This window comes from Pezoporus wallicus, unplaced genomic scaffold (genome assembly GCF_028554395.1).
Source record: "Pezoporus wallicus isolate ANWC-B61680 ecotype Strahan unplaced genomic scaffold, APGP_CSIRO_Pwel_v1 contig_6665, whole genome shotgun sequence".
NCBI classification, from domain to species: domain Eukaryota; kingdom Metazoa; phylum Chordata; class Aves; order Psittaciformes; family Psittacidae; genus Pezoporus; species Pezoporus wallicus.
The window spans coordinates 2,323,515-2,340,763 of record NW_026636967.1 but is presented as its reverse complement, the minus strand read 5'-3'; the positions used below and the strand labels follow the sequence as shown (position 1 = coordinate 2,340,763).

General features: G+C 36.1%; 1 protein-coding gene across 3 annotated transcripts in view; it reads left to right on the top strand.

Annotated features, from left to right (window-relative positions):
• Positions 1-17,249, top strand: part of BRINP3 (BMP/retinoic acid inducible neural specific 3) — a 209,431-nt gene that overhangs the window by 157,325 nt on the left and 34,857 nt on the right. For all 3 annotated transcript variants that reach the window (XM_057402442.1, XM_057402440.1, XM_057402439.1), the window contains one exon: positions 7,071-7,293. In XM_057402442.1, coding sequence (XP_057258425.1) covers positions 7,071-7,293 — 223 coding nt within the window. The remainder of the gene's footprint in view (positions 1-7,070; positions 7,294-17,249) is intronic.

Below are 17,249 nucleotides of genomic sequence, written 5' to 3'. Positions count from 1 at the left end.
TATTGAACAGCAACCCTACCCAACCATTTAAAATGTAGGTCTTTCTGGTTTTTATTCTTTTAGACTACCAGCTTTGTGATTTCAGGTTTCAGTTTACAGCTGACACTAGTATTTGACTTGCTGTCATATTTATTGCCCTGAGTACAATTAAAAGCATTGTTATGGGAAAGGAATTATAATACCATGGTCGCATTGTTAGAGTAAAAGGTTTCTAACACACAGTACATTTATGTAAAAAGTGTGATAAACTGTGGGGGATTATGAGATCTTTCCTACCAGAACTCTTGCTCCTCACACTAATTGCAGCAATGACAGAGGACTCCAAGGACGATGCAGTTGCTTGGAGCCATAAGCAAATGCATTATTATTATCATTATTTGCAATACATGGCAACAATTAAATCTGGGGTCTATTCTGCTAACTGCCGTATAAAGATATAATAAGAGACAAGCTTTTCTCTGAAGAGCTTGCAGTCTAAACAGAAAATACAGTTGAAGTGTAGCAGAGGTAAAGATTTATCTACAGATTATTACAAAATATTGAAGTAGATGTTTTGAAAAGGAAAGACAAACCAGGAATACTCTTTCAAAAATTGCAAAATGATGTTTTTTTGTCAGAATACAATAAAGCACTTAGAACTTCATTTTTAAATATTTATACATTTTGTCATTTCTGACTTTATAACTTTCATTAAAATAAGAAATTAAATGTTGACATAAAAATGTAAAATTTATGTTTTGTCAAGGTGAAGCATTTTGCTTGAGTCAATACAAAGTAAAGCAAGAAAACCTTGCAGTGTTCCTTTTAGAGGATTTCAAAGAAAATAGAAGCATCTGGAGAATTTTAGAGAATATAAAAAGATTTAGCTTGTATTCTAATTTTGGAATGCTAAAAATCCTTTCACAAAATGGATTTTTCTATTCTCTGCACAGTTCTACTTCAGAGCCTTCTTTGTTGTGAAATGAAGCTTTCCTTAGCTTTTGTGTGAAATTAAGTTGTAGTCTTCTTTCCAGCTTCTAACCTATAAAAAAATAAAGCAGTATTTATATTAAATAATAGGCTTATTTACAGCATCAGCAGATAAGGTCAGCACTGAAATGGGCACAAAGGTTAAGCAAATTGGCACAGCAGGGTTGGATGTCTTGCTTTGTTGCTGTGTGTCATCTTTTCTGTATGTAAATAGATTGTTAGAGTTACTAGAGATATTTCCTTAGTGTTTTTCAGTGAAAGCTTTTGGTCTGAATATTTCTTCTTGTCTCTGACTCTTGCTCATTTTCGTTATGCAACACTGTCTGTTTGTTTTGGCTTTGCTATTAGAACAAATTGGCTCTCATGGGTCAGGTTCAAAGGAGAGATCAGCAAGGGTGACACTGAGGTGGGAGTGTGTTACAAGCAACCCACTCAATGTGAGGAAATAGATGATTTCCTTAAGCAAGTCAAGGGTATGTCTGGATTGTAGACATATTCTTCTATGCTTCTTTTGGAGAACTTTAACCTCCCCAACATCTGCTGAAAAGCCAACCCTGTGGGACATAATCAGTCAAGGGGGTTTTGGAGGGTGTGAAGAATAACATCTTGATATAGATACTGGATGGACCAAAAAAGTGGCAACAGAACAGGACTGCTTATTCCCTAACAAGGAAATGCTGTTTAGGGATGGGATAATCAATGGTAGCCTTGGCTGTAGAAGACACAAAATAATGGTGTTCAGGATCTGTAAAGGAGTGGGTGAGAAAAGCAGCAGACTGAAGACTAAGGCTTCACAAAAGAAGTCTTCACCTAATTCTAGTATTGCCTCTGAGGCAGCACTGAAGACAAAGTAGCTCTGGAAACCTGGCCAGATTTTAGCGACAGCATCCTCCAGGCATAAGAACTGTTTTTCCTGATGCTCAGGAAAATGATTCCTGATGCTCAGGAAAATGCATAGATATACTGGAGAACCAGCTTTGATAAAAAGAGGAAATTCATGACAGAGATCCAACGGAAAAGTAGCATACAGGAATCAAAGAAGAGTAACACTGACTTCTTCTCCTTTCTTGTACTGAAACCTAGTTTGTCATCAAAGGATTTGGGACCCTAGAAAGCCTATCTGAAGTATCAACAAGCACATCTCCTGGATGACTGACCCTGTTTTCCAGCTCACAACAGTTTCCCTAATGGATCACTGTGATAGAGCAAGCATGTGTCATTAGTTAGTAGTCTCCTTGCCATGAGAAGGTGTTCTCCAACAATGTGGAATTAATAACACATGTATAAAACAGCATTAAAGCCAAACTACTCTCTCTTCCTTTTTTAAAAGAAATATTCATTGTTGATGTTTCACTTTGGATTGCAAACAGGCTACAACAGAGACAGGCTATCAAGGAAAATTTTGCAAACGTTGCCCAGATATTTAGAAATGGTGATAGGAAAATCTAGAACCAGTGCCTGCAAGGAATGCCAAAAGCTACAATAAAAGCTCCTACAGATGCCTTAGTGGTAAAAGACTGAACAAGGAAATGTAGGCCTGCTGCTGAATAGGTTGAGTGATTTAGTGATTTATTTGTTTCAGCATAAACAGATAAGGCAGAAATACTCAGTGCTCCCTTTGTCTTCACCAGCAAATACCCCAGGTCCTTGAGCTTAGTAAGGGGATTCAGGGGGCAGAGGAACTAACAGCAGTGAGTAATGATGGAATCAAGGGTTAACTGAGAGGATTTGATCTGTGATACTCCATCGTATTCAACAGACTGTATCTGTGGGTTTTGAGAGGGCTGGATGATATGCCTGTAAGGCCTCTCTGCTAGTTTTGAAAGATCATAGAGACTGAGGAAGATCCCTGATGAACGGAGAAAGGCAAATATTATGCCATTCATGAAAAAAGTCTGAAAGCATGATCCAGGGAACGACTGATTGATCAGCTTCATCTTGGTCCCTGGAAAATCATGGATTGAGCCCTCTTGGATGATGTTTCCGAAGATATACTGGGTTTGCGTGGTAATTGGGGCCTAAGGGGGAATGTTGCAGGGGTGGCCTCTTTTGAGAAGACAGCAGGCACTGCCCCTGTTGGGCAGAGCCAGTGCCAGCCAGCTCCAAAAAAGACTGCCCAAAGCTGAGCCTATCAGTGGCACTGGTGACATGTCTGTGATAGCATATGTAAGAAAGAGTAAAAAACACTGCACAAGATATGGCTTAAAGGAACTATTGTTTTATCCTCCTGCTCATGTTATCCTGACTACAGAAGCTGAGATTGTTCTCTGTCTTTATACAGAGTGCATCTTGGGCTGTGAGAAAATTCCTCTGATTATAACACCAATAGAATTGAAATAATCTCTGTTACACTGAGGAAACAGCTGCTATTTAGTTTAAAAGAAAACTTTGGGTACAACAGTCTGAAAGCTCAGACATAGACTTGATCTGTTTAATCTAAAGAAAATAGAAAAAGAAGTGCAGTGATAATAAGTGGCATGTTAATGTCACCAGCATTATGTTGCACAGTCGGATTTTAGCCCGTGGTATTGTTATTAGCCTGGTGTTCTGCATTGCCAAGCTGGATAAAACTGTTGACTTCTGGGATGCTTCCAGAGATCCGCTGAAAGGGATTTTAGGAAACAAGCTAGTACAAGATATTTTAATGGCCTGAAATATTCCAAAAAACCCACTCAACCTCAGCTGTAACAAAACCAAAAATGTGCCATGGTCCTGTAGGTGTAATAGTCTTGTACAGACCTTCTAATTCAAAATATCAAGGATATGAAAAATATTTGTGGCAGGGGTCCTGTTCTTTTTCAACAGAGAGCAGGTGCCTCTTTTTCTTGTAGCAAGCATTGTCGCTTCCTTTGATGAGGCTTACTGAATTTTTCTGATCTTTGCTAGCTCTATATGCAGAATGCTAATCATTGTACCCACCATTAAGCCCTGCTTTGATAAGGAATAACACTGAAAATCCAAGTTACAAGCTAAGTAGCTCTAGGTATTACAGCATAAATATGTCTGATATTAATCTGATTTCAGTAATAATCTTTGCTCCACTTGTGATATTTTTCATTTATTCTTTGCCATTGAAAATGATATAATATTTCGATTTCTAGACACCATTAATACAAGGAAGATTTACCTTGCAGAACAAGGGAAGTGAAAACCAGACATGACCAGCCATAAAACTAAAGTTAAACTTTTTTGATCAATCACTGCATATAATGTTTTACATTTTTTCCCCAGTATTTGAAGTTATCTAAAAATATGAAAAAAACAAAAAAGGTATTGCATGCTCTATCGTTGTGAAAATAAACGAGGAAGTGCTGAAAGCATATCATATGTGGTATCAAGTATCATGTTTTAAAAGCAGCAACTTCTATAGCCCCCAGCACTGTAATACTGGCTGTTAATCCTCAGGAATGCCTGGTTGTGTGTTGATGAGTGTGTAATAGTTTAATCATCTCTCAGTGTTAGGAGTTCATGTTGTAGTTTCACAGATCATGAAATGTGTCTGTTTAAGATACGAGCACATTATCTTTTCTTCTATTTTGCAGAAGCCATTATGTAACCATGTTCATTTTATCTCTGTCTCTGTTTTACCTGTATTATGGTTCTCATTAGCATGATCATACAAGGCACAGGGATAGTCAAAGATGATGTTTATTACAGAGAGAAAAAGAAGAATTTTCCTATTCAAAATGCTTTTGCATTGCTTATTAAAGAGTATAAACCCTCCTTATCACTTCTAAACACTGCATCCGATTAGTTGTTAGCTGTAGAGCTTATCATCATTGTGCAAAGGACGGCAAGTTGACAATGTTTCTTAAAAAGTTATTACAGCAATATGAAAACTAAAAAGGCATCTTCTGAGTATATTATCTCCTCAGAGATTTAAGTTTATTTTTGGTTTCATGAAACTGAGTTTAAGCAGATATACCAGTGTCACAGAAGAACAGAAGGGAAATGAGAAGTGAGCAATTAAAACAGGTAGTCAGGAATGTGGCTTATGGATCTGATGCTCCCCAGGTGTATAAGTATACTCCTCTGCAGTCACTAGATCTTGGCTGATTTATACAAACTGCAGATCTCTGCTTTTTCAAATGACATACTTTATAACAGTTCAGTTAACCTTATTTCCTTTTTTTTTTCCTTACTACCAGTTTGCCAGTTTGTTAAACTTGTAAATGCACTCTTTAGGCTTGGAAGGCTTTATCAAGCCAACGGGTCTGCGTCCCCTTTAGACCAGCCAGACATAACCCTTTCTCCTAGCATCTGTGCAAGACTTGAAGAAAGCGATGAGTCATAAGTGTAGTGTGAGAAGACAAAGACATAATTGTCACTTGGGAAAGGGAAAACAAGGACCAGTTTTCCCCAGACTGTAATGAGACTCATGGAGATACTTATTAATCAATTTATTAAATACTCCTATTATTTCCAATTATTAAGCTACAAACCCAGAAACAGATACTTATTTTTTTTTGGACAGAGGATAAAACCCTACTTCTAAGAAAAAATTAGGGAAGGGAAAAAGTAAAATATAAGATGGTCTGAACACTTGATAAAATAAGCAGGTCCTTTCCCCAATTCCTTAATTTATACCAGGGACAGCAGAGGGCAGCAGTGCAGTCCTCAAGGAGAGAATAGTGTAGTGGACAACTTCCTTTTCCCAAAAAAGAAGGCATGAGGAGAAATTAAATAACACCTTTCCAAGAAGATCATAGATGCTGTTTTAAAACCACTTTATTAAATATAAAAATAATCATCTTTGACCCTTGCTCTTCATTTTTTTTTACTTCCAAAAGACATTTCAATGCCTTTTATCTTCTGATGAATATTCATCCATCACAGGAAATACTATGTCAAAATAGGCTGTTCAATTTCATGGCTTCTTGTCTTTCAGGATATGGATGAGGGTCATTCTAGCTTATTTAGAAAAGATCTTTCTTCTCTACCCATAAAACATTTTCCCCAATCAACCCTCTCCTATGAGCAAACCCAAATTATAGCAATGTTAAATACTATGATTAACTCTAGTTTTAAGGGCAAGGCTACTTCAGTCAGTTGGATCACTTCATTCACATAGTCTGCTGAAGTGTAAACCACCCAAAAGGAGCATCTGTCAGGGTGAAAGCCAAACTGTGGAATGAGTGACTGCAGGAGCAAGCTGAAGAAAAAACTTGGGAAGGGTAGGAGGATAGCAGAGGGCAGGAGGACAGACAGGAAAATGTACTGATATATGAATACATGAAAGAATAGGGATAAATATATGCATTCAAGTGTGCTACTCATTTTCTCATTTCCCCCCAGTAATCAGAACCCTTTTAAATGGAATTTCGTTTAGGTTCAAAATTTACAAATAAACTTGTAAATTATCCTACTTATGCAAATAGACTCAATGATTAAGAAGATTCTGCTTATAGGATTCAGTTTATGCAACTTATATGGACTGAGCTACAAGAACAAATCACAAAGCATAGTATGTTCACCATAACAGTGATCTTGTGATTTAGGAACTCCTTTTTATCACTTTAGAGATAAGGACATGAGTCCAAAAGAAGTCATGGAAGACATTTTTAAAGTATCAAAGTACCTTAAAATGCTTTGAAAGACTCCATTTCAATTCTAAATACTTTTGAAAGCCTGATTCTTAATGGCTGTCTCAGGTGAAATAACATGCCTTAAAGGGAGCTGTCCTGTAAAATCACATTTACTTGCTTTTCCTAAGTATTAGAATGTACTCCTTTTAAGATGGCTTCTTATCTCCTCCAAATAAGTCAGTATACATTGATTTTTAAATGCCTGTTTATTTTCAGATTCTAGATTTGAAGGTATGAATCTGGTTCTTACTTAATCTTCATATTACTCTGGTAAAGACATTTTGACAGTGCTTGCATTTGTTTTACCATCAATTAAAAAATTATCTAAATATCGTCTTTTGCTGGTTTTATTCTAATGTCACCACTAAAAATGTAGTTATCTATCTTTACTTTAAAAGAGTTAAAATATTAAATTCTAAAATTGCAAAACTTCAAAATTAGAAAAAAATAGTTCAAGAAAAAATAAATTAGAAGTTAACCATAGCTACGTAACTAAAGACATTTTTTTTTTTTTAGATGAATTCAAATTATTTATGAAAAGGCTGCCCATGAATTATTTCCTGAACACATCTACTGTAATGCATTTGTGGACAATGGATTCTAACTTTCAACGTCGCTATGAACAACTAGAAAACAGCATGAAGCAACTCTTCCTCAAGGCACAGAAAACTGTTCACAAGCTCTTTGGCCTTAGTAAGAGATGCCATAAACAGCCACTCATCCGCGTGCCAAGGCAGAGGTAAGAACACTTATGAAAACCTTAGAAACTCAAACTGCTATTTTGATACTAAATTCTCCTTAAGGATATAGATATGGGAATGTGTACAGCATACGAAACATTCACAGTATGCAATCTTTATATTTGTAGGAGTTGAACCTTTCCAGCTTTCAATATTGCTTCATTCATGTTTTCTTAAATATGGTGTGAAAGGTCAAGATAAAACCTGATTTGTATATGACTGTGTTATGTGAGACAACTTTAAAATAACTCCGGCATACAGATTCATCCCATTTGGTCTGCCTCTGTATTACAGAACCATGTTTTCAATGAAAGGTGGCCAATTGTAACAGTGCCAAATAATTGCATACTGAATACTGAATACCTATTCTGAAACAAGCACAGCTATTTTGAGAACATATACAGTTCATATACAGTATATACTACATACTATTGATTTCTTGTCTCATTTGTCAGATATAAATGCAATTTAAAAGGACACATAAGGAAAGAAAATAGAAGTGGTTTAGTCCTTCCTAGAAACAGAAAGATTCTGAAAACTAGCTAGCCCAATCTATATTAACATAAAGTGATTATAGTTGATTGCTGGTTGAAAATTGCTCTATTGAAGTTAGTGGAAAGACACTAGAATAAATTTTAATGAATGAGCTTTTAAGAAGTTATTCTTCTGACCATAAGCATTGTGGGCCTAGTCAGTGAATCCTGCATTTAGCACGTACTTCTGTTAATTTATCAGTTTATCTATATTTTATCTATATTTGGAACTGCAAAGGGTACTTTACTCTCCCCTGCTTTCAGCTCTCCTTTTGCAAGCTAAGGCTTCTTCAATACTTCTTTGCCTTTTGGTGGCACTTAGCGAAACCTTCCACTTTCCTTTAAGGAGGAGACAGCTGTTATGGCTCTTGTGCCCTCTTTTTTCTACATATCATGCTTTGTTTTGTGATCTGGTACTTGAAAAGAAAAATACATTTTTCACTTGGGTGGTCATTTCACAATTAGAAAACACTCCACTAAGAAAAATTATATAGTCACTGCAGTACTTCAAAATTTTGTCCTGTGTTTCTTGGACATGACTTAAATGAGCATTCTAGTAGAGATGATTCAACACTTGTGAGACCTTACCTGGAGTATTGTGTGCAGTTCTGGTGTCCTCAACATAAAAAGGATATGGAACTGTTGGAACAAGTCCAGAGGAGGGCCACGAGGATGATCAGGGGACTGGAGCGCCTCCCATATGAAGACAGGCTGAGGAAATTGGGGCTGTTCAGCCTGGAGAAGAGAAGGTTGCATGGAGACCTCGTAGCAGCCTTCCAGTATCTGAAGGGGGCCTATAGGGATGCTGGAGAAGGACTCTTCATTAGGGACTGTAGTGATAGGACAAGGGGTAACGGGTTAAAACTTAAACAGGGGAAGTTTATATTGGATATAAGGAAGAAATTCTTTCTTGTTAGGGTGGTGAGGCACTGGAATGGGTTGCCCAGGGAGGTTGTGAATGCTCCATCCCCGGCAGTGTTCAAGACCAGGTTGGACGAAGCCTTGGGTGAGATGATTTAGTGTAAGGTGTCCCTGCCCACAGCAGGGGGGTTGGAACTAGATGATCTTAAGGTCCTTTCCAACCCTAATTATTCTATGATTCTATGAAAGACTTCAGAAGAAACTGAGTTTTAAAAAACACAAGAAACACAACCAAATTAACATCATTTTTCCCCTATCAAAATTTAATATAATCAGATCTTCCAAAATTACCACTGTAAGGTTTCGGGGCAATCTTTGGTTGTTATCTGAAGTGGCAGTGATAGAATACAAATGAATAGAGGTATAAAAAGCAAAGATGAGTTGAAATGATCGATCACAGCACACCTTTCTTTTTCTCTGAAGGATACACTTCTTTTAACAAATAAACTTGTGAGTTTATTTGTTAATAAAAAGATGTGTTGCTGCACGAAAAAGATGTCAACAGGCTGGAGAGGGTCCAGAAAATGGCCACAAAGATGACCAAAGGACTGTGAAACTTGCCGTATGAGGAAAGGCTGACAGAACAGAGTTTGTTCAGCCTACAGAGAAGAAGGTTTAGGGAAGACCTTACCACCATGTTCCTTTTTACAAGGAGTCACATGGAAAAGACGAGGGATAATGGGTACAGGTTACTCCCTGGAAGGACGTGAGTTAAAATTTTCACAATGAGAATAAGCAGCCATTGTAATAATCTCTCCAAGGAAGTGTTCGAACTTTGCACAATTTTAAGATCAGCTGGACAGAGTACTCTCTAGACTGTGCTTTTGCCAAGAAAAGTTGGACTAGATGACCCTTCAACCTGGTGTTCTATGATGCTATCATTTTATGATAACAAGTTTTACTAGCAATGAGTTTGCCTGTTTTACAGGGAGCTGTACTAAACTTTCATAACAGCTTGATTTTGCAATACATCTCTAACTTAGGAATGTCATGACTTAGTTTTAAGGTAAATATGTCCCATTTTAGTGACTGCCCTAAATTTTTTTCTAGTCACTGCAGAGAGAGATTGGACATATGATGACATAATGATGATAAATAGATGGCTCACAGATCAGTGCTAAAGGCAGGTTTGGGAATACTTAGCCCGTAGAATGCATTAGCTGAAATAGAACATTTTCAAGGGCTGGATTACATCTGACTACATGGATAAATTTTCTTCTTACATCAAGGTTTTTACAGCTAATAAGAAGAGCTTTAAACTGAGAAGTGAGGGGAAAGTTCAACAGACACTGGTTTGATTTCTAAACCTGCTTAAAAAAAAAATAAAATCTGATAAATATAGGAATGGATACAGGAAAAGAATCTCAGTGGTGATGAGATATAGTGAGAAGAAAGGAAACACAAGTATTGATAGAATAATATCCAGGTACTTCTCATGATAACAGTATACCTAATCCAAACAAGGCACTGTTTGTTTTTTTTGGTACAGAACTGCTAACAGGTAAGCATGAAATGAGTAGTGGGTAATGCAATAGGGAATGAATACCTGAGTAATGCAATGGAGAAACATGAATTATTGCTCAGGTTGTAAAACCAGACATTTCAGCAGAAAGTGCATGGAATAAGAAAACCAACATCAAGTACTAAAATTATGTTTAAAGGAAGATGAAAATAAAAGCAAAAATCACCGATTCGTGTGCTAATGATATTCTAGGTGCCAAAGAAATGAGAAGGGGGAATTGGAACACAATGTAACCCTTTCCAAAGGCTTTCCAAACAACTCCTTCAGATCAGTGTTTGAGCTCTGCTATTGATAGCTAAGGGCAAATTTTATTATGGAAAGAGAAATTAGACTGAGTTAATGGAGATATAAATACTATTTTAAATTGTATTTTATGGGCATTTGTCTTTTCAGATACAGATTAAAGAACCAATGCTTCAGTTTTTACTAAAGGTCATGATGCTGGCAGTTAGTAAAAACACAGTAATTGTGCTGTTTAATTTTACATTGTATTTCATGAGGCAGTAGAAGGTATATACAAAGGATTTGTGAAGGAATATGTTGAAAGTGATAGCTAGTTTTCTCTTTCATGAAGTTGAGAGGATTGTTCTTAAAGTTTAATGTAATTCATTAAAACTGACTGTATTTTATAGGGATTTAACTATTTAGTATGCCAGAAACAGTTTTCACACTTGAAGGAGCTCCTACATATGGTCAAGCTTATAAATAATTAAGGAAAATACCTATTTCTTTTTTCTGGAATCAAAATTTTGTTACTGAATATGAAACCAATTGTTGCTTGATTGTTTTTAAATGAGATTCAGTTAATCAATTAGACAGAATTGCTTGCAATTTCTTCCATATTTCCCAAAGAACCAAGCCACTTAATAATCATAAAGCAAAATTATATTTATATTTCGATTTTCTATTCCTTGAACCAAAGTATCATTGAATCCTCCCCTAACATCATTGTTCATAGTAGAAAAGAGTCAATTGGCATGTGAGTTAAAAAAACTACGTTCCCGTGTCTCGTTTTAAACACAGCTTATATTCTTCAGCTAGAAGAATGTATAAATAGTTTGCTTTCAGTCTGCACTAGCAGTCAGTACAATGTCTTATTTACTGCAGCACTTTTCTATACACTGTGGATGGGAACAGTATTACTATTTTTATTTTATTCTGTTCATTGCAAATCTTTTCAAGTTCCAGATGCTCTTTCCAGATTTTAAGGTTTCTTTCATTAACATGAAACAAACCGTTGTTCCTTTTCCTGAAAGTCAAATCATGCCAAGAAACACCAAAAGTCTGTAGATTTCCATTATAAACTATTATAGTAATGGTGAGTGTAATGTTTAAAAATAATATGAATTTTAAACTTAAACCTGAATTAATCAATACATTTTCTGTAATCAGTGAAGTTTTTGCTGGTTAAGCTCAAAGAAAAATACTGACTGAAAATTCAAAATCAACAAGGAGCACGGAATTTGCTATGGCAATAATATGTTCCCATGTTGTATATAGGGGTGGAATGAGAAACCATTCAATGTCAAGAGATAAAGAGAAAAACAAGAGAAAAAAAAAAAGCAGTCTGAGAAAGAAACTTGATTGTCTGTGGAGTAAGCTACCAAGTGAGCTGCTGCCTCCATGAATTAATTTGAGGCTCTGCAGCTTCAGAAGGCTCAAATGATTATTACTAATATGTTCTCACTGCATTGACACATCAACCTTAAAAACTTGCAGTATCATATACTCATTCATTGCTTGCTTGGCCAGAGCCCACCACGTGCAGCAGTGGTTACTCCACTAGATGGCCAGATCTTGCTGCAGTTTTTATATAGGAAGGTTATTGAAAAACTACTAGTGCCACAATACATTTTGCTTTGTGGGAATAGGTAGGTGTTGAAAAATGTATATAGGAAGGTAGTTGAAACAGTCCTAGAAGCACAAGATATTTTGCTTTATAGGAATTGGGGTGTAAAGCCATATACATGCTGTACCTCATCATGCATATTTCTGTAGTAGGGCCATAAGTTGTAAGGAACAATTGTTGATCTTTGGAAGCAGTCTGTGTATGGTATCTGTGGTCTAGTATACATACTTTGAGGAAAAGACTGGCATAGTCATTAACTTAGTCCAAGTTCTTGATTCCAGCAGCCTCTTTCTCAAATGAAGTGAAAATGCGATGTTCTATTCCAAGCAGCGAAAGGCAGTCTTTCTCACAGTTTAGACTGAGCATTGTGGCTCTCACCTGCTCTGAAAGGTGATATCTGTGCGCGCATTATTTCACATTAAGATCACCTTTGGATTGAATCTTCTAATTTTTCAAAGACAAAATACGTAGAGGACAATATAGGACACCGTAACTCACACATGGCAGTGGGAAGAAGTAAAGCAGCAAGCAAAGTTGTGGTTATAAATTTGGCATTGTGTTATGGAAAATGAAATTTGTTCTTGTTTCTGTTTTGGCTAATACAACAGTAAAATTTCTTTTCAAACATAATGTTTATATGCTTAGAAGCTGAAAATCACAGAAACAGAAGACCTGATCCTACCTATGAACTGCTGACAGTGAAACACCTGTCATGAACTTGAGCTGAAGATAAGCAGGTACTTTCATCCACCCAAATTATGGACCCAAAATAAGAAAACTGGAATATCTATGCGTAAGAGCATAAAAGAAATATAAATTGAGCTGCAGAGGAGAATATTTTTCTGTAAGGATGGTAATGATTTCCTGTGATAGGATTTAATATCCAAACACTACTGAAAAACATTGAAGACAGGGAAAAGCTTTCAGTTCTTAATTTGGAATTGCCAGGTTAGCACCTGTTTTCATTCTTTTCTGTGTCATTCAAATTAGTTCCTTGGCTAATGTTATCCAATTGAGTGAATGCACCCAGTACAGTGTGTTGCTGCATGTATGAATCTTATTTGTATCATTTCATAATGAAAAAGTGTCACTTGAGGTCAAATTTAACCAGCACAATCTGTGACTTAAAAAAGATATAAACAAAAATGTTAAAATGAGAAAGGTAATGTAAAGCAACAGTAAGTTGCCAACAGTAAGTTGCCTTTGGAAAAAAGAAAATGGAAAAAAGTTATATCTTCTTTGACATAATAACAAAACAAAAGTCTGGTGGAACAAACTGTAACTGAAGATTATGAGCAACTCGGGTAAAAAAAAATATTATCTTAAAAGACGAAGGTACAACACTTGTACACAAAATCATTTAATCTTAAATAAAATGTCAGTGTTTTAATTTTCAAAAAGACTGGATATTTAATATTACCATGCAATTTACAGTGAAGATGTTGGTTATACCAATAGTCTAGCCACTTTTTAAAAGGTTCTTATTCTGGTAACACAAGATGAAGGCAAATACAGACAAAACTACTTAATAACTTTCAAAACATGTTTTAATTAACATATAAAAATCCATCTTTCTGAAAGGAAACCCATTCTCAGCAGCTTTATGTTTGAAGAATGTCCTTATCTTCATAAAGGATTTTCTTTAAAAAAAACATAGTCTGGAGATAATGTAGACCTAGAAGATGTTCATTACCAGAGGCAGTGAATGGCTGCATCACCCAAAAAAGTTGCAGAAAGAATTCTGGTTTGTTCCGGAATTTCCCACAGAATGCACCACAGTCAGGAGGAACAGCCATGAATTTGCTTTTTCTTGCTTTTCTGTTCTTTCTGAATTTCACAAAGAATTCACATCCCCTATGAGCACAACAGGGCCTGAATATTATAAAAACATTTCAGAGAAGGGTCTTTTATCTTAGTCTTCTCTTCAGTCCATATACAGGAAAAAGATTTAAGATATCTCACTTTTTTATAGTATCTGTAACACAGTCCATCAGAATACTGGGGCCTTGAAACCTCTTTTCTTTAGAATGCTTCAAAATGAAATACTCCAAAAAAGATAGTTTAGATAAATCCCATGCCCTCAGGGTGTTACACAGAATTGGTTTCTTACATCTCAGAGTTGGTTATCAGCTGATTTAGATTGCTTTGCTATAAGTATAATTGAATAATGAGCACTGAATTAGTAAGCCATAAAGTCTTCCACCAAGGAAGCCACTAAGTTCAATACATGGAAGTTTCACAGTACACCTCAAGGATAATTTTTTTCTTATCAAAGCACATCTGTGGCATTAGATGCAATGGAAAAAAATCTACACATCACTTGGCAGACTGCTAGAATGAAGGTGAATAGTGAGTTCAGATGAAGACTGTGTTATGGAAAGACGGCATAAACCAGCAAAAGCTCAGCTGAATGGACTGTGTCTAATGTATATGATACTTCCAAACAAGCAATAGTCTCTCTAGTTTTAGAACATCTTATTTTAAAAGAGTACAAGGTATCATAGAGATGTTTCTAAAAAAAAAAGAAATAAAAATTACAAGAAAATTATACTTGGATTGCACGTTATTTTGTATTAGAAAAAAATACCAGAAAATGTCTTGATCTGCTTCAATTAAGATATTGCATGGGTGAGTTAAAAATGAATTTGCAAGTTTCAATGTAAAGAAATGCTTCAATAGCATAAAGTTTGATTTGATCTGACATGCCAAGGTGCACATCTGAAAGTTGCATGCCATAGAAAAGGAAGGGGATAAGATGAAAGTATGTGAGATAAAAGGAAGGTCATTTTGGCAGTGCTTGCTCTACTAAACTGAATAATAAGTCTGTATCTTTTCTCCAAGGAAATAAAATGATCCGCTTTGAGGTGACACCTTTAATTGGACTGGGGATTAGAGCAATTTAAAACTAGCGTGACAGACATAAAAATATGATATACAGGCCTGAAAATAATAGGTTTGGTAGCAATGACAAGTTAAGATAAACTCTTGTATATATCTGTGTTTTCACACATATTTTTTATAGCTGCATATACATAGGGTAGAATGCTCTTAGCATCTGTCCTTGTAATATGTTTTCTCTCAAGGAGATTTGTTTTCCTAATGTTGCAGCAATTTATTACATACTCCTAAGGGACTGTTGTTGATTATATGCTATACATGAACATTTTTCCAGCCTCCCCACAACTTTGCATTTGATTTTTTTTTATGAACAGCAACACTGGAACAAAGTAATTTCACCATATGATGAGGTGCTGTGAAACTAGCAGACAGGTTATATTGATGTCACAGGGGAAGAGTATGCCTGCTGCCATGCTCTGGAAGTACCATACGTGCAATATATAGAATGAAGTCACATCTTCCATAACAATGTTTTGTCCTTTTAAACTATGGACTACTTATCAGTGCAACTGTACCCTAATAGTGGTGCTTTAATAATCATACTTCACATTTTGAAACATGATGCAAACTGTTAAAAAAAAAAGATTGTCTTAGCAGGAATCATCTGACATGAAAAGAGTTATACCAATAGAGTATTATGATATTAATTTAATATTGCACGATGTTGCATTACACCTTCTTCTGACACTTGCAATACTAAAATCTGATTACTCAGTCACTATTATTAAGAGTACTGTTGCACTGGAAAACAGTGTATACTTTAAAAGGACAAAACATTGGCATGAAATGTGACTTCATTCCACATATTGCCCATATATACTGTATAATACTGCTGCATATTCAGGCAACACTGCAAAGGAGACACTATTGAGAAGTGCAACAGCAGAAGATGACTCAAGGAAATAATTTCACTCAAGAAGAATGACTACTTTAGAGTCCATCTCTTTCTTGTGGGCTCTAAGAGTAACAAGGTGATACAAACAGAAAAAACATATTCCTTTGGAAGATCAATTTCCTCTACACAATCTAGTTCTGAAAAGTGGAAAGTTGGCCTCAATTTCCTTTTCTCCTACATGAAATAGTACCTAGAAGATCCTTTTTTTTTCCCTTCAGATCTGCTAATCTTTATTTCTCTACAAATTGCCTCTGTCCCTTCCACCTTCCAAAACTCCTCACCATTTCCAACACAGATGTCCAAACTCTGTTTTGTTTTTTTTTTTTCCCCAGGCAAATTTTGTAATGAATTTGGTGTTACGAGCACTGGAACCTGAAAATTTGAAGACAATAAAACACAAGTAGCTTAAAATAGCATTTTATTTTAAATAGCCATGTGGTATCAAAATAGAAAAGAACACATTAAGAAAAAGGTGCAGTAGGATTTTGGCTGTTAAAATACAGTATTTAACACATTCAGTCCCCAGCGCAGATCTATAATACTAAGGGGCTTGCTTTTGGCCTTTTGGTTTTACTGTGACCAAATTGCTGTAAAGGACCTTCCCTCAGGCCAAATTTATAGATATCTTAGTCATGTATCTACATGAATCACTTGTAGAAACAACATCAGATCCAACACTGCAGTGACTCACAAGGCTTGCAAGCCTACACTTTAAAATTATTACTTGACATGCGGATAGATCCTGGCACACATTTCTGAGCTTGGCATCTTCTGTTTGCTCCTAGCCTGATCTGTCTTTGTTGTCATGACATGTGACGTGATGGCCGTCATGTGAGAAGATACCTTCAAGCATCATGATAATGTACACCACAAATGCATCCGGAGGTCAGACAAGGACACTACAATGAGATATTGCATCTTGGAGCACCCAGGGCTTCAGGCTACCCCTAAATCCAGAAGTTGCAATATCTTTCAGATTTCAGCTGCATCATAAAAGCATATTTGAACATTGAATTTTCTGATGCAGAAGAGTCTAAAACGTACCATAAGGACATATCTTTTATCATCTATGAGTTATAAGGAAAACAGAAGAAAACTAAGAATGAATGATCCTTGAAAGTTAGTCTCCAGCATCGGACTTCCCATGTGGAGTCACCAAAGTCTCTGTGTCTGTGCCCACTATAGTACAACAGGGCTGACAATAGGCTGACAATATCACATCTCCCTTGCTGTCTTTTGTCTATTGTATTTCTTTGAAGAAATACACAGACTGTCTCTCAGTATGTGTTTGTACTGCACACGTCACAGTGGGGCTCCATTCTCAGCTCAGGCTGGGA